The sequence below is a fragment of the Oncorhynchus gorbuscha genome, linkage group LG25 (assembly GCF_021184085.1).
Source record: "Oncorhynchus gorbuscha isolate QuinsamMale2020 ecotype Even-year linkage group LG25, OgorEven_v1.0, whole genome shotgun sequence".
Lineage (NCBI taxonomy): Eukaryota > Metazoa > Chordata > Actinopteri > Salmoniformes > Salmonidae > Oncorhynchus > Oncorhynchus gorbuscha.
In genome coordinates, this window is record NC_060197.1 from 38753415 (window position 1) to 38769123 (window position 15709).

General features: G+C 45.3%; 1 protein-coding gene across 3 annotated transcripts; it reads right to left on the minus strand.

The window, feature by feature from the left end:
- Window positions 1-1410: 1410 nt before the first annotated feature.
- LOC124013939 (RNA-binding protein 4.1-like) lies at window positions 1411-10040 on the minus strand. 3 transcript variants are annotated; one of them, XM_046328508.1, is made up of 4 exons: window positions 9885-10040; window positions 8702-9137; window positions 2458-3304; window positions 1411-2203 (listed from the first exon to the last, which is right to left on the minus strand). In XM_046328508.1, exons 2-3 carry the CDS (start codon window positions 9111-9113, stop codon window positions 2478-2480), a joined length of 1239 nt encoding a protein of 412 aa, XP_046184464.1. In that variant the 5' UTR covers window positions 9114-9137; window positions 9885-10040; the 3' UTR covers window positions 1411-2203; window positions 2458-2477. The 3 variants fall into 3 exon arrangements, with proteins under 3 accessions (XP_046184464.1, XP_046184465.1, XP_046184466.1); XM_046328509.1 differs by lacking the exons at window positions 8702-9137; window positions 9885-10040 and adding exons at window positions 4158-4582; window positions 5314-7334; XM_046328510.1 differs by lacking the exons at window positions 1411-2203; window positions 2458-3304 and adding exons at window positions 5601-7335; window positions 7576-8382 and having other exon boundaries at window positions 9885-10039.
- Window positions 10041-15709: the final 5669 nt, after the last annotated feature.

The window sequence follows — 15709 nt, forward strand, 5'->3', positions numbered from 1 at the left end:
TCAGCTCAGCTTTCCCCATTGAGACCGAGTCTGTGCCACGACCTAGGTTGGGCAAAACTAACATGGCGGTGATCGCCTTAGACATCTCACTAGGATAAAGACCTCCATTCCTGCCATTATTGAAAGAGATGGTGATACCTCACATCTCAAAATAGGGCTACTTAATGTTAGATCCTTTACTTCAAAGGCAGTTATAATCAATGAACAAATTACTGATCATAATCTTGAAGTGATTGTCCTGAATGAAACATGGCTTAAGCCTGATGAATTTACTGTGTTAAATGAGGCCTCACCTCCTGGTTACACTAGTGACCATATCCCCCGTGCATCCCGCAAAGGCGGAGGTGTTGCTAACATTTACGATAGCAAATGTCAATTTACAAAAAAAAGCACTTTTTATAGCTACTGTTTACAGGCCTCCTGGGCCGTATACAGCATTCCTCATTGAGTTCCCTGAATCCCTATTGGACCTTGTAGTCATAGCAGATAATAATTCACATTTTTGGTGACTAATATTCACATGGAAAATTCCACAGACCCACTCCAAAAGGCTTTCGGAGCCATCATCGACTCAGTGGGTTTTGTCCAACATGTCTCTGGACCTACTCACTGTCACAGTCATACCTAGTTTTGTCCCATGGAATAAATGTTGTGGATCTTAATGTTTTCCCTCATAATCCTGGACTATTGGACCACCATTTTATTACGTTTGCAATTGCAACAAATAATCTGCCCAGACCCCAACCAAGGAGCAGAAAAAGTCGTGCCACACCTTCTCGTGCCTTATTGCTTAATTAACCACCTATAAAGGTGTGCTAACTAGTGTACAGGACAATATTACCAATATCATGCATGAGTAACAAACTAAAATGTGAGCAGTTGTGTTCATTCTAGGGGGAAAACAACCTTTTTCCAAGCTCACCTACTACCGTCCAAAAGAAGAATGGGGGGTGGACAAAACATGGTAAGAAATCATGAATCAAAAGACCAATAACTTTTCAGACAGTGACTTTATTGAGAAACAGATGGACAGAAATATTTATCATATCATCATTCAGGACAAATGGTGGCAAATCCACTTCTAAAGAAAACTGATTTTGTCAAGATGGAATGGGTTCATGGGGCCGTCCCATGGTGATGTATAAGCCTACACAACAGTTTAGAAATGTTCTAAAACTGGGGCCTCCCGGGTGGCGCAGCTCCTCAGTTACTGTGCCACCAGAGACTCTGGGTTAGCGCCCAGGCTCTGTCACAGCCGGCTGCGACCGGGAGGTCCGTGTGGCGACGCACAATTGGGCCAGCGTCGTCCGGGTTAGCGAGGGTTTGGCCGGTAGGAATTTCCTTGTCTCACCGCGCACCAGTGACTCCTGTAGCGGGCCAGGCGCAGTGCACGCTAACCAAGGTCGCCAGGTGTTTCCTCCGACACATTGGTGCGGCTGACTTCCGGACTGGATGGCGCTGTGTTAAGAAGCAGTGCGGCTTGGTTGGGTTTCGGAGGACGCATGGCTTTCGACCTTCGTCTCTCCTGAGCCCGAACGGGAGTTGTTACGATGAGACATTATAGTAGTTACTAACAATTGGATACCAAGAAATTGGAGAGAAAAAGGGGGGTAAAAAAAGGCTCCAAAACTAAGAATCTATTCAAAGTGTAATATTTCATTCGCATACAATTTGAATAATACTGTAACATTTGAAGTGAATGATTTTTTGATACAGGTACAATTCAGCCAAAAAGCGGGATTTGGTCATTTGTCCATTGCGGCCCCTACCTCAGGTGTATAGTAGAATTAGATAGGTATTGTGAATGGATGTGTAAATAATACACATGTATTTCGATTGTTTTAAAATGAATTAGAGCATAATTAGCAAATGATTGCATTCATCACAATAATGCATACAACTGCTACCTGGAGTCAACTGCATTGGATGATTCAACTGGTGCTACTTTTCGTATAACTGCAGGACTCTCATTCAAATCAACCTCTTTTTGTAAAAAAAAAATGTAAAAAAATTTCTATACGTACATTCTGCTTTTAGTGGGGAAATACAAACGTTACTAAGCGATCAGTTGACACACGACACAGATACCGAACAGAGAAGCTAAATGTGTGCACTTTCACAGTCCCACGATTGCGGGCCATAACCGAAATGCATCGTGAGTCGAAACAAAGATAATCTCGTGCTCGGTTGACCGTCGCGATACCTGAAAAAAGAGCAAACCAAATAGTAACATGGTCACCCACAAGATGCATTTAAGTTCTACGGCACGCATTCTCTTCTATTTGATCAACAAGCTTGATGGGCATCAGTCTTATCAATCTACGTCAAGACAGAAAACCTGACGTTTCCTAGGAATTTACCTAGGAAATAAACGATCAAAACACCCAGTGTTTACATTAATACTAGTTCCCTGGGAACTTAATCACGCTAACCTATGAAAGCTAAATCAGGTCTCACCTGGACAGGAGGAAGAAAGGTTAGTAAGCATATCGCGCCCGCTCGGCGTAGGGGTCCCGCGGGATGTCGTAAGCCGATCTTCTGGGGAGGGAGGGCACCGGGGAGAGGCGCGCGCGCTCATACGCATCAGTAGGTATTCGCCGGAATGGGCTCCGGTCGCGGGAGTAGGATGAGGAGAGGGGGGCTGGTGGAGAAGGGAGAAGACAGCGCTCGTATAGGTCGGGGCTAGAGGGAGGCAGGCGCTCCCTCATTATGGCCAAGGAGGAAGGGAACGGTGGGCTGGGCAAAGGAACAGACCGGCGCTCTTCGAAATAACTGGCTCCATACGGGCGAGCCCGATTCTTCTCGTAGAAGTCCACGGCACCATACGGATCACGGTCCTCATACGATGACCGGCGCACAGGGTAGGATGGGACCATGCCGTGGCTCCAGCTGCTGCCTCCGTACGCTGCCTCACTGACATACACCCGTGCCATGCTATGTTCGGCGGCGCTCATTCCGTAACCCGGCGGAAGCCCATAACTCAATGTGCTTTCATAGCCTGCGCCCCTGCCATACCCGGGCACACCGCCAAAGCCGTGCACGGGAGAATAGCTTCCACTGTAAACTGGATCACTGCCACTGTAACCTGGAACGCCGACATTCAAGCCCCGGTGATAACCGCAGCCAGCGCCGAACCTAGGGTCAGAGCTTGGCTCGGCACCCACTCTGTAGTTGCCCGAAGTGTCGAGCGGGCACTCTTTGGACCAGTGGCCTTCCTGACCGCACCGATAACAACCTGTCCTCTCTCCCATTCCCGGCGTAGTACGCAGGCGGCTAGTCGAAAGCTTCACGCTCATCAGTTTGCCTTAAAAAAGAAAAACGCAAGAGTTTACCACGATACAACAAAGTGTTCAATCTATGCACATGCTCTAAGGAATCAGATAAAAGCCAGGCATGAATTAGAACACCACCCTCATGACATTCATCTCGGAACTCCTCTGAAAGTGAACTCCGACAATTGTTCCACGTTCTAGGTATATGAGTAAGTTACCTTCTTATTTATCACCACTCATCAATATTTGAATTATAATTCCTAAAACCATGTCTCAAGCATGGATTACACTCGAGTCCCATGCGATTTCCAGAGTTGGGTATGGCTGCCTTTTCCTGTTACGCTCCTTGCCTATGGAATAGCCTGCAGACTAAACTTAAACGTGAGACTCATTTTAAATATTTATTGGATCATTTTTATTTTTGTATTGCTTGTAACGATTTTGGGTAATGCAAGTTATTGTGCTGTTAGTAGAATAACCTATGTGTAAATGAAATCTGTTGCTGTATTTGTAATTTTTGTATCATCTGTGATCGCTTTGTCTTGTGTAGTTTTTTAAATCATTGTACCTAAACTGTATGTGTAAACATGTATACGTAGGGCCCAGCTGTAAAAGAGACCGTGGTCTCAGTCTGTGTTCCTAGTTGAAATAAAGGTATAATAATGCAGGCAAAGCTAGAGTCCACACGCTGGCCTGAAGTTGGGGGAAATGTGGACGTGTTGGATGTATTTTGAGACAGTGCTTGACTGTCCCTTACTCTTTCACCACTTACATTTATCCATGAGTTACCCACCAGTTTTGTTAGTGAATAGAGCTCATTCTAATTACCAGGGGAATACCTACACCACACCGGCAACTGACCAACCAAGCCCTGTGTGAGTTCACCTTGGAAGGCTGTGTTGTCCAGCCCACTGATGGCCTCCATGGCATCCTCCATACGCTCCAAGTGGACAAAGGCGTAGTCCTTCACTATGTCACACTCCACCACAGGGCCGTACTCCTCAAACTTGGCCCGCATCTCTTGGTTGGTGCAGCTGCTGTTGATATTACCCACGTGCAGCTTGGTGGTGGCTTTGGGTCTGCCGCGGCTCATCTCCACATTCATCTGCTCCCCGTTGAGCTCATAGTGGTGGAGGTTCTTGATGGCCTCCTCCGCTTCAGCTTTATCCTTCATGTGCACAAAGCCAAAGTTCTTGACAATGTCACACTCGGAGACCTTTCCATACTGGGAGAAGAGGGAGCGCAGCTCCTCTGCCATGGTGTCTGGAGACAAGTTCCCAATGAAGATTTTCACCATGGTGATGATCCCACTTTAGTATATGAACAATGGAAGAGGATTAGACATAGGAAATAATTTGATATAAAAAATTGGCTCAGGGAGTCTTATGAACTTAAAAGTATATTGAGTAACCTATTAAAATATAAAATGTTTGATCAATAACGCTAGTGTCTTAGGACTCTGTATGCATCGTCGTCGGCATGTGTTTTGTCCTTATATATATATATATATTATCCCAGCCCCGAATGAGTTTTTTTCTTAGGTAGGGCCGTCGATGTAAATACAAATGTGTTTTTCACAGACATGCCTAATAAAATAAAAATGCTAATAAAATAAAAATGCACTGTGCGGTGTAAGTGGATGGACTGGGTCATAAGTAGGAGGACCAGTTATTAACCAATCACAATGCTGTTTTTGCAACAGAGGTTATGCTTAACTGAACAAACTGTACATTGCCCATTCATTCAGCTCGCGAACCAACATTAACAATTTCAGCGACCAGCATATTTTTGCACGTGTACTCGTTTGGAACGTGCATGAGAACTAGCGACACTACTGCAGACAAGCTAGTAATTGCCTTTTGTCGTCTGTGTCCGCATGCACAACGAGCATGCTACGCTAACAATAGATCCGAAACGCGTTGCATGACGGTCATATGATTTTACATAGTTGTATTTAATATTTGTGCTGGTTGCAACGGCAATGCCTAACATAAAATAAATGGATAGCTAGCTAGATTACATGTTCTATGTTCCTTCGTACCTTTCACGATGGACTCACTGGGTTGATGCCACTAGTTTCCGAAGGGCTGAAATGGCTCCTCTCTGCCGGCGTTTGCTACCTACGGCATCTCTATCCAGCCCCCCACAAGGCAAAAACAGATCGGGTTTCAAAATCAGACCTGTTGATTGGCCGAATGGACAATTACTTTAATTTTCTTGATTTAGTACCCATCATCAGGTTTTAATAAGTATCATCTGAAAAGTATTGTCAAGTATAGATGTGGGAAAAAGTCCGGATGTCTCAAGAGAGGATAAATACAAATAGGATTCTCACCAAAATACATTTTGGTTTATTAAAAAATAAAATGCATAAAACGTACACGCTTTGACTGTAGGAAATATACAAACTACAACAATTCCCATAAGAACTGAGCAGACAGATGCTCTGTTTAGACAGGACGCCCAATTCTGATATTTTTTCCACAACTGTCTTCTGACCAATCACAGATCTTTTCACATCGGCTCTTTTTGTATATCAGAATAGGGCTGCCCATCTCAACGCAGACTAAGGCACCCCAAGAAAGTGATCAGACTAGAGCCCATTAAATCTCAATGGTAATGTCATGTAAGTAAGCATTTCACCGTAAGGTCTACACTTGTTGTATTCGGCGCACATGACAAAGTTTGATTTGATAGCAATGCCAGTTATGCTCATGTTATTTACTGTATTCAACATGTTTATGTCTAGAAATAAATATTACATTAATAGAGGACAATTTTGGATTATTAAAGTTTGGGTTGTTAGAAATAATATTTAGAGTGTTGAAATAAGACTCTTAAATCTGAATTTCAGACTGGACCATCCTAATCATGCAAAAATAGTTACTCTTGGAAGTGTATTAAGCATGCACTGTTCCAATGGGTACCAACCGATTGCTTATTTTTGGTTAGGAAACGCACATACTGTTTTTAACCCTGCAAATACACCCAAAATAATTCTAAAGCTGGAATGTTGTCTTGGGATAATGACAATGTTGTGACAGCAGATATTAACCAAAGAATGATCGAGGCCTCTAGTGGCCAAAAGCTGTACTGGCATGGGCAGCACCAGAGGGCATCCACCATTTTAATATAGACAACTGGGTGGGACTTCCAACTTCATTGGTTGATCCCTCCTGGTGACCCCGCTGGGAGTCGTGTCCAACCAGGTCATCAGGAGGGAACAGCCAATTGTGAAGAGAATTGACTACCTCAAAATGGAGGTCTCAATGGTGCTACCCCATGCAGCCACAAATGCTATAATGGCACAGATGCAAAGATGAGTCCTCAATGATATCCTGTTGTCCTACTGCTTAGGCTCTCTTCTACACTTAGAAAATCCTCCTTTAACAAAATGAAAGCGTTCTAAAATCCAGTGGATGAATTTCAGATTGTTCTGGGGAATATTCATATCCACCTACTCTTACATTGCTTTCCCGGGGGGGGTTAAATAAGGAAAACATTTGTAAATGACTACTGAGCTATACATGGAATGAAGTTAAATTAATAGTTGAACAAACCAATTAAATGAAAACGAGATATTTCTCAAAAAGGATAAATATTTCTCTAAACTACGGTCACCTCAATCCGACAAATAAAAAATGTGGCAAATTCAGAGGCCAATTTGCTTTGACGATATTAAGTCACAAGGGGGAGAGGAAAAAACACATTTAAAATCCCCCACAAAAAAACATAACCCACACAAACTAACAAAGCGATTTGAAAGCCGGTATAATTAAGCTAGTATTAACATCAAACTGTAGAAATGCCACACTGGTGGTTTACTATAGCAAACAGGCTCTGTAACTGACAACTAAAATAAAAGAATGTGGTGTGGACTGATTGGTTAGTTGAGTCTGCTGGCACCGGTGCCAGGAAGATGCACACGCCAATTTCCGTCCGCGTCACTCTCGCGTCACCACATTCCGAGTCGCGAAAGGTTTGTTTGTGGCACAGCTCGATGGAACCATGCAGCTGGGAGGAGGAATGGTAGCAAAGGAAAAGTCCGGCATTTCATACACACCTAGAAAAAGAGCAGAGCATTCGCTTTGAGAAATGGGATGGTGTCTCCCGGTTTAAAAAGCACTGTGTGTGGGGTCTTAGTTCTTGTTCTTCATTGAAGAAATATAAAGATGAACACGAGTCTACAGTATCCCAGTCCCCACTGTAACATCAAGTACCCGTTTTACAATAAATGGAACGCACCATTCCAGAACACACTCACCCACAGGGATGGGTTAGTATTCCTAGTTGGTTGGCTCACCTTGGCAGTGTGTGGCTCAGTAAGCATAGCGTGCCCGATCGGTGTAGGGGTCCCTGGCCCGCGGGACGGCATACGAAGAGCTTCTGGAGGACGACGCCGGGGACAGCCGCGAGCGCTCGTAACCATAGCTGTCAGAGGCGACGGCCACTCGTCTGATCGGGCTGCGGTCTCGCAAGTAGTACGAGGCGGCCGTGGAGGTTGGTAGCGGGCGGCGCTCGTACGGGTCGATACTAGAGGAGAGCCTTGAGAGGGAGGAAGAGGGGGGAGGGGGAGGTGGGATATAGCCGAGGCGGCGCTCTTCAAAATAGCTTGAGCCATATGGCCGTGCTCTGTACTTCTCGTAATAGTCAACGCTGCTGTGGTGGTCTCGCTCGTAGGCCGATGCCCTCTCAGGATAGGAGCTCGGAAGCCTGCCACTGTACCGATCCCTGGCATCTGCGCTGTACTCCCGAGCAGAGCCATAGCTAGGCCTACGGCTCAGAGGGGGAGGCCCCCCCAGGTAACTGGACGCTCTGCTATACCCTAGCCCGCCCATGTAGTCGGATGCCGCAGCCCTGGGGGTCATCCCGTAGCCACTAGGGTATCCACCGCCACCCCTGCTGAAAACCCGTGGGAAGCCCCTGCCCCTCATTGGGCCACCCCCGGGTCGGTCATCGCGGTCACTGTAGCTACCGCCATTCTGACCGCCGTTAGGGCAGTCTTTCGACCAGTGACCCTGTTTCCCACAGACATAGCAGCCGGTTTGAGCTCCCATTCCCGGGACCGTGCGCAGGCGACTGGTGGACAGTTGTACGCTCATCAGCTTGCCTTTTGAGGAGAGAGAAGAGACGCATGAGACGGTAGACTTCTGACACGCTCCACTGCTTCTTAACGACTAAAGTTATTTTCTTATTGCAAATACTTATATATTAGCATCAATTGTTTCACCTGCACTGTTACGTTGAAACCGAATAAAAGAACCACGGAAAAGACTCAATCTTATTGCCGTTACTTATTAATTGACCTCAGAATTAAACCAAAATGCTATTCAGCATCACGTTACGATCTTTATGCCATCTAAAAAGGAAGTGTATTCTGTAACTACAGAGAGCACAGACTATCTGCTCTCTTCTGCCTGCGGGTTCACCTTGGAAGGCTGTGTTGTCCAGCCCACTGATGGCCTCCATGGCATCATCCACAGACTCCATGTGGACAAAGGCGTAGTCCTTCACTATGTCAGCCTCAACCACAGGGCCGTAAGCCTCAAACTTGGTCTTCAGCTCATCATTGGTGCAACCCTCTGGGATGTTACTGACATGCAGCTTGGTGGTTGACTTTGGTCTGCCGTGGCTCATCTCCACGTTCATCTGAGCCCCGTTGAGCTCATAGTGGTGGAGGTTCTTGATGGCCTCCTCCGCTTCGGCTTTGTCCTTCATGTGCACAAAGCCAAAGTTCTTGACAATATCACACTCAGAGATCTTTCCATACTCGGAGAAGAGAGTGCGTAGCTCATCCTGCGTGGTGCCGGAGGCGAGATTGCCAATGAAGATTTTCACCATCTTCAAATCAGAATGTTGTTATTCCTGGAAGGGGAGACAAGCAGTTTGTTTACCAAGTATATATCAAATATTTTTAGATTTCATTAAATAACCACGTGTAGACTTAGCTTTGCAAGACAGACAACTTTTAAGTGTAGTATGATATTATTATAAGCGTTATTTAATACGGCAAGAGAATAATACGTCAGCAAGTTATCGGACGTAACATTAGCTAGTTAGCTAACGTTACTTCCGCAGCTAGCTGACCAGGCCAACTAGCAAACAGTTGTTTAACATTGATGACTTGCCATTTAATCGTTCATGGCTAGCTATCAAGATTATATATAAATATTCATCTAGCAGCTAGCTTCAGGAGGTTGCATCTAAAGTTGAATTTACCGCACTTTAGTCAGCTAACGTTGGTTAGCTTGCTATGCTCAAAGCTAACTGTTTTAACTACAATTTAAATATATATATTTAGCTAAAGCATGTCGTTGAAAACTGGCTTACATTGGGCGATAGTCTGAAACCTCCAACTGATATTCAAATGGTGCTGATAACCTAGCCAGCTAAGTTAGTTTGGTAGCCATTTGCATTAGTTAGTATGCTAACGTTACCGCTGATACTACAGTAGTTTTAGGAAGAAACGTTTGCACGGTATGGTGCTAGCGTACCTAACTCGTTCCTACTTTTGGTCAAACAAACACGCCGTGATAATATCGTACAGAATACCTTACTCCAAACACTAACAACTTGTTAAATAAAATTCACCAATAAATGAAATGTCCTCACCTGAACTATGAATTCAGCCGCCAATGAATGACTTCTGAAATGGCGTCGTGATGATTTTTCACCTTCTTCTTCTGTGGAATTATGGCGGTCCGCAAACATACCTTAGCACCAAAGACATAACAATGACACAGATATTTCACCGGATGTATAAATCTCAAGCATCCGCTCGGCTTTTCCACTCACAACCACTTCTAAATTTGGTAGTGAGGATATGAGACGAGATGGATTTTAACCGATATTCTGCAAATGTTCTCATCGATGAAACATTTGATCACAATACAGTTTTCTGTTGCCAAAACTATATGTGTGCACTATGTTCTGTAGACTTTACCCTTTGCCAAAGTTGTTTTTTTTTTATTGCGTGGTTTAGATGTATGCTAAAACGCGCCAACTAATTTATAGTAATGGTGAAATGGTAACGGTATCTTTGTGTGACTCTAGTAAGGTTCTTCTTCTTTGATGTTTAACTTCGGTTGGCATCCAATACATATTGCATTACCGCCACATACTAGATTGGAGTACAACTCTCCTATGCTTCCCTTGAAAAAATAAACAAATACCCTTCCATCTAACGCTACACTCACAAAATAAAAAGAACACTCACCTACTCCACAATGTAAATCTATTTAGTCCTACCTCATGCCAACAACCTGAAAGGATGGGACATCACCCTGTAACTCTTCTGACGTCAAGTCTCATTCACTCAAATACAGTTGAAGTTGGAAGTTTACATACACTTAGGTTGGAGTCATTAAAACTGGTTTTTCAACCACTCCGCAAATGTCTTGCTTACAAACTATAGGTTTGGCAAGTCGGTTAGGACATGTACATTATGCATGACACAAATAATTTTTCCAACATTTGTTTACAGACAGATTATTTCACTTATAATTCACAATATCCCAATTTCAGTGGGTCAGAAGTTTACATACACTAAATTGACTGTGCCTTTAAAAAGCTTGGAAAATTCCAGAAAATTATATCATGGCTTTAGAAGCTTCTGATAGGCTAATTTACATAATTTGAATCATTTGGATGTGTACCTGTGGATGTATTTCAAGGCCATTACCTTCAAACTCAGTGCCTCTTTGCTTGACATCATGGGAAAATCAAAAAGAAATCAGCCAAGACCTCAGACAAAATTTTAAAGCTCCACAAGTCTGGTTCATCCTTGGGAGCATTTTCCAAACGACCGAAGTCATTTGTACAAACAATAATAGGCAAGTATAAACACCACAGGACCACACAGCCGTCATACCGCTCAGGAAGGAGACGAGTTATGTCTCCTAGAGATGAATGTACTTTGGTGCAAAAAGTGCAAATCAATCCCAGAACAACAGCAAAGGACCTTGTAAAGATGCTGAAGGAAACAGGTACAAAAGTAACTATATCCACAGTAAAACGAGTCCTATATCGACATACCCTGAAAGGCCGCTCAGCATGGAAGAAGCCACTGTTCCAAAACCGCCATTAAAAAAGCCAGACAACGGTTTTCAATTGCACATGGGGACAAAGATTGTACTTTTTGGAGAAATGTCCTCTGGTCCGATGAAATAAAAATATACCTGTTTGACCATAATGACCATCGTTATGTTTGGAGGAAAAAGGGGAGGCTAGTAAAGCCGAGGAACACCATCCCATCCGTGAAGCACGGGGGTGGCAGCATCATGTTGTGTGGGTGCTTTGCTGCAGGAAGGACTGGTGCACTTCACAAAATAGAAAAACATTGTGGGAAGCTTGTGGAAGGCTACCCAAAACGTTTGACCCAGGTTAAACAATTTAAAGGCAATGCTACCAAATACTAATTGAGTGTATGTAAACTTCTGACACACTGGGAATGTAATGAAAGAAATAAAAGCAGAAATAAATCATTCTCAACTATTATTGTCACATAGTTGACGCTGGAGAGGCGAAGCAGGTACGGGGAGTCAAACATTTTATAAGGAACGGACATGGAAAGAGACAGGAACAGCATCAGCACACGGGTAACAAAGACAAAAACAATGAATGCATCAGTAGGGAACAGAGCAGAGGAACTGACAAATATAGGGGAAGTAATAAACAGGTGATGAGTGAGTCCAGGTGAGTCCAATATCGCTGATGCGCTTGACGAGAGAAGGCAGGTGTGCGTAATTGATGATGGCAGGAGTGCGTGATGCAGGGCAGCCTGGCGCCCTCGAGCGCCAGGGGGGAAGAGCGGGAGCAGCCGTGGCAATTATTCTGACATTTCACATTCTTAAAATAAAGTGGTGATCCTAACTGACCTAAGACAGGGAATTTTTACTTGGATTAAATGTAATTAATTGTGAAAAACTGAGTTGAAATGTATTTGGCTAAGGTGTATGTAAACTTCCGACTTCAACTGTAACACTACATGACCAAAAGTATGTGGACACCTGCTTTAATATGGGCTTTAATATGGAGTTGGTCCCCCCTTTGCTGCTACAACAGCCTCCACTCTTCTGGGAAGGCTTTCCACTAGATTTTGGAACATTGCTGCGGGGACTTGCTTCCATTCAGCCACAAGAGCATTTGTGAGGTTGGGCCCTGATGTTGGGCTATTATGCCTGGCTTGCAGTCGACATTCCAGTTCACCCCAAAGGTGTTCGATGGGGTTGAGGTCAGGGTTCTATGCAGGCCAGTCAAGTTCTTCCACACTGATCTCGACAAACCATTTCTGTGTGGACATTGCTTTGTGCATGGTGGCATTGTCATGCTAAAACAGGAAAGGGCCTTCCCCAAACTGTTGCCACAAAGTTGGAAGCAAAGAATTGTCTAGGATGTAGCGTTAAGATTTCCCTTCACTGGAACTAAGGGACCTAGCCCGAACCATGAAAACAGCCCCAGGCCATTATTCCTCCTCCACCAAACTTTACAGTTGGCACTATGCATTCGGGCAGGTAGCGTTCTTTTGGCATCTGCCAAACCCACATCCGTCCATCGGACTGCCAGATGGTGAAGCATGATTCATCACTCTAGAGAACGCGTTTCAACTGCTACAAAGTCCAATGGCGGCAAGCTTTACACAACTCCAGCCGAAGCTTGACATTGTGCATGGTGATCTTAGGCTTGTGTGAGGCTGATTGTCCATGGAAACCCATTTCATGAAGCTCCCAATGAATATTTATTGTGCTGACGTTGCTTCCAGAGGCAGTTTGGGACTTGGTAGTGAGTGTTGCAACCGAGGACAGATGATTACAACGCACTACGCACTTCAGCACTCAATGGTCCCATTCTCTTGAGCTTGTGTGGCCTACCACTTCGTGGCGGAGCCGTTGTTGCTCCTAGACATTTCAACTTCACAATAACATCACTTATAGTTGTCCGGGGCAACTCTAGCAGGGCAGAACATTTGCGAAATGACTTGTTGTAAAGGTGGCATCCTATGACGGTGCCACATTGAAAGTCACTGAGCTCTTCAGTAAGGCCATTCTACAGCCAATGTTTGTCTAAGGAGATTGCATGACTGTGTGTTCGATTTTACGCACCTGTCAGCAACCGGTGTGGCTGAAATAGTCGAATACACAAATTTGAAGGGGTGTCCACATACATTTGTGTGTATATACTGTATATTCATTGCGGGAAAGGGGAGAGTTAAAAACATAATATACAATACAAAAATTAATTAAATCCCCCAAATCCCCACCCCACTCCTTCAGTGGTAATCTAAATCACATCCCTACACAGGCTCATGTGTCTGTGTTGAACGAACATTAATCGACAGGATTCCTTGTAATGCTCCAAAAAACGTTCAGCCGCACTCACAACGATGCCTATTTTCTCCGATTTCTTCTTTGTTTGCGCTGTGCAGTTTATAACCAATGCAATAAACGATACTAAGTCCACCTTTTTAACATGCAATGTGCCAGGGTCCTATTGGCGAGTAACATTTACTGATGTCTCTAATCCAGCTACCATGGTTTCTTCAACTTTACTCCCTTGTTCCACTCTTCTCACCCCCTCCGGATAGGAGATGCTGAACAGCCCTTATTCTTGTCACCTCAGTCTCCTTCACCCTAACAGGGCACTTCATGAATTCTGGTACATGCTCACCACCACAATTGCAGCATTTTGCCTCTACTGTCATATGATACTCCTCCCGTCTACATACACTTGACAAATGTCCGATAGTACATTTATCACACTGCAAGAGGTTTGGGCATGAAGCTCCAACAGGATATCACACATAACCCAAATATACGTACAAAGGGCGAGACTCTTCAAATAACAAAATAATGGGCTTCCTCACTCCATTCACCATACAGATTAGTCGGCGTGCACCAACCACTGGGCTTCCTCACTCCATTCACCATACGGATCAGTCGGCGTGCACCAACCACTGGGCTTCCTCACTCCATTCACCATACGGATCAGTCGGCGTGCACCAACCACTGGGCTTCCTCACTCCATCCACCATACGGATTAGTCGGCGTGCACCAACCACTGGGCTTCCTCACTCCATCCACCATACGGATCAGTCGGCGTGCACCAACCACTGGGCTTCCTCACTCCATCCACCATACGGATCAGTCGGCGTGCACCAACCACTGGGCTTCCTCACTCCATCCACCATACGGATCAGTCGGCGTGCACCAACCACTGGGCTTCCTCACTCCATTCACCATACGGATCAGTTGGCATGCACCAACCACTGGGCTTCCTCACTCCATCCACCATACGGATCAGTCGGCGTGCACCAACGACGGACTCTTTTTCTTTAGTTACATCATGTGCATTCTCTTCTAGCGCCACTCCAACCCCTTTGATAGGCGGACTGCTTCACAGATCCACACACGACACATTCCAATCCGATATCTTTTTCAGGTGCTAAGCACGCACCTTCTGCTGCCACAGCCTGTCATTTGAAATGGGAGCAAATTATTAGTAGCTGTAATGTCGTTCGTCTGTTGTTTGAAGAGAGTCAGACCGAAATGCAGCGTGTAGGTTACTCATGACATTTAATGAAGAAAATGCTGTACATGAAATAACTGAGAATACAAAACAACAAACGAGTGAAACTAATACAGCCTATCTGGTGACTAACACAAAGACAGGTACAATCGCCCACGAAATACAACGCGCACTCAGGCTGCCTAAATACGGTTCCCAATCAAAGACAACGAGAATCAGCTGACTCCAATTAGGAATCGCCTCAGGCAGCCAAGCCTAACTAGACACACCCCTACTAATACACACTCCTAATTAATACAAACCCCAATACGAAATACTACATATAAACCCATGTCACACCCTGGCCTACCCAAACATATAACAAAAACACAAGATACAATGACCAAGGTGTGACAGAACCCCCCCCCTAAGGTGCGGACTCCGGGACGCACCTCAAGAGCATAGGGAGGGTCCGGGTGGGCGTCTGTCCATGGTGGCGGTTCTGGCTCGGGACGTGGACCCCACTCCATAAATGTCCTAGTTCCTCCCCTTCGCGTCCTAGGATAATCCACCTTCTCCGCCGACCATGGCCTAATAGTCCTCACCCTGATCCCCACATAACTGAGGGGCAGCTCGGGACAGAGGGGCAGCTCGGGACAGAGGGGCAGCTCGGGACAGAGGGGCAGCTCGGGACAGAGGGGCAGCTCGGGACAGAGGGGCAGCCCGGGACAGAGGGGCAGCCCGGGACCGAAGCAGCCCAGTACTGAGGGGAAGCCCGGTACTGAGGGGAAGCCCGGTACTGAGGGGAAGCCCGGTACTGAGGGGAAGCCCGGTACTGAGAGGAAGCTCGGTACTGAGAGGGAGCTCGGTTCTGAGAGGGAGCCCAGTACAGAGAGGGAGCCTAGTACTGAGAGGAAGCTCAGTACTGAGAGGAA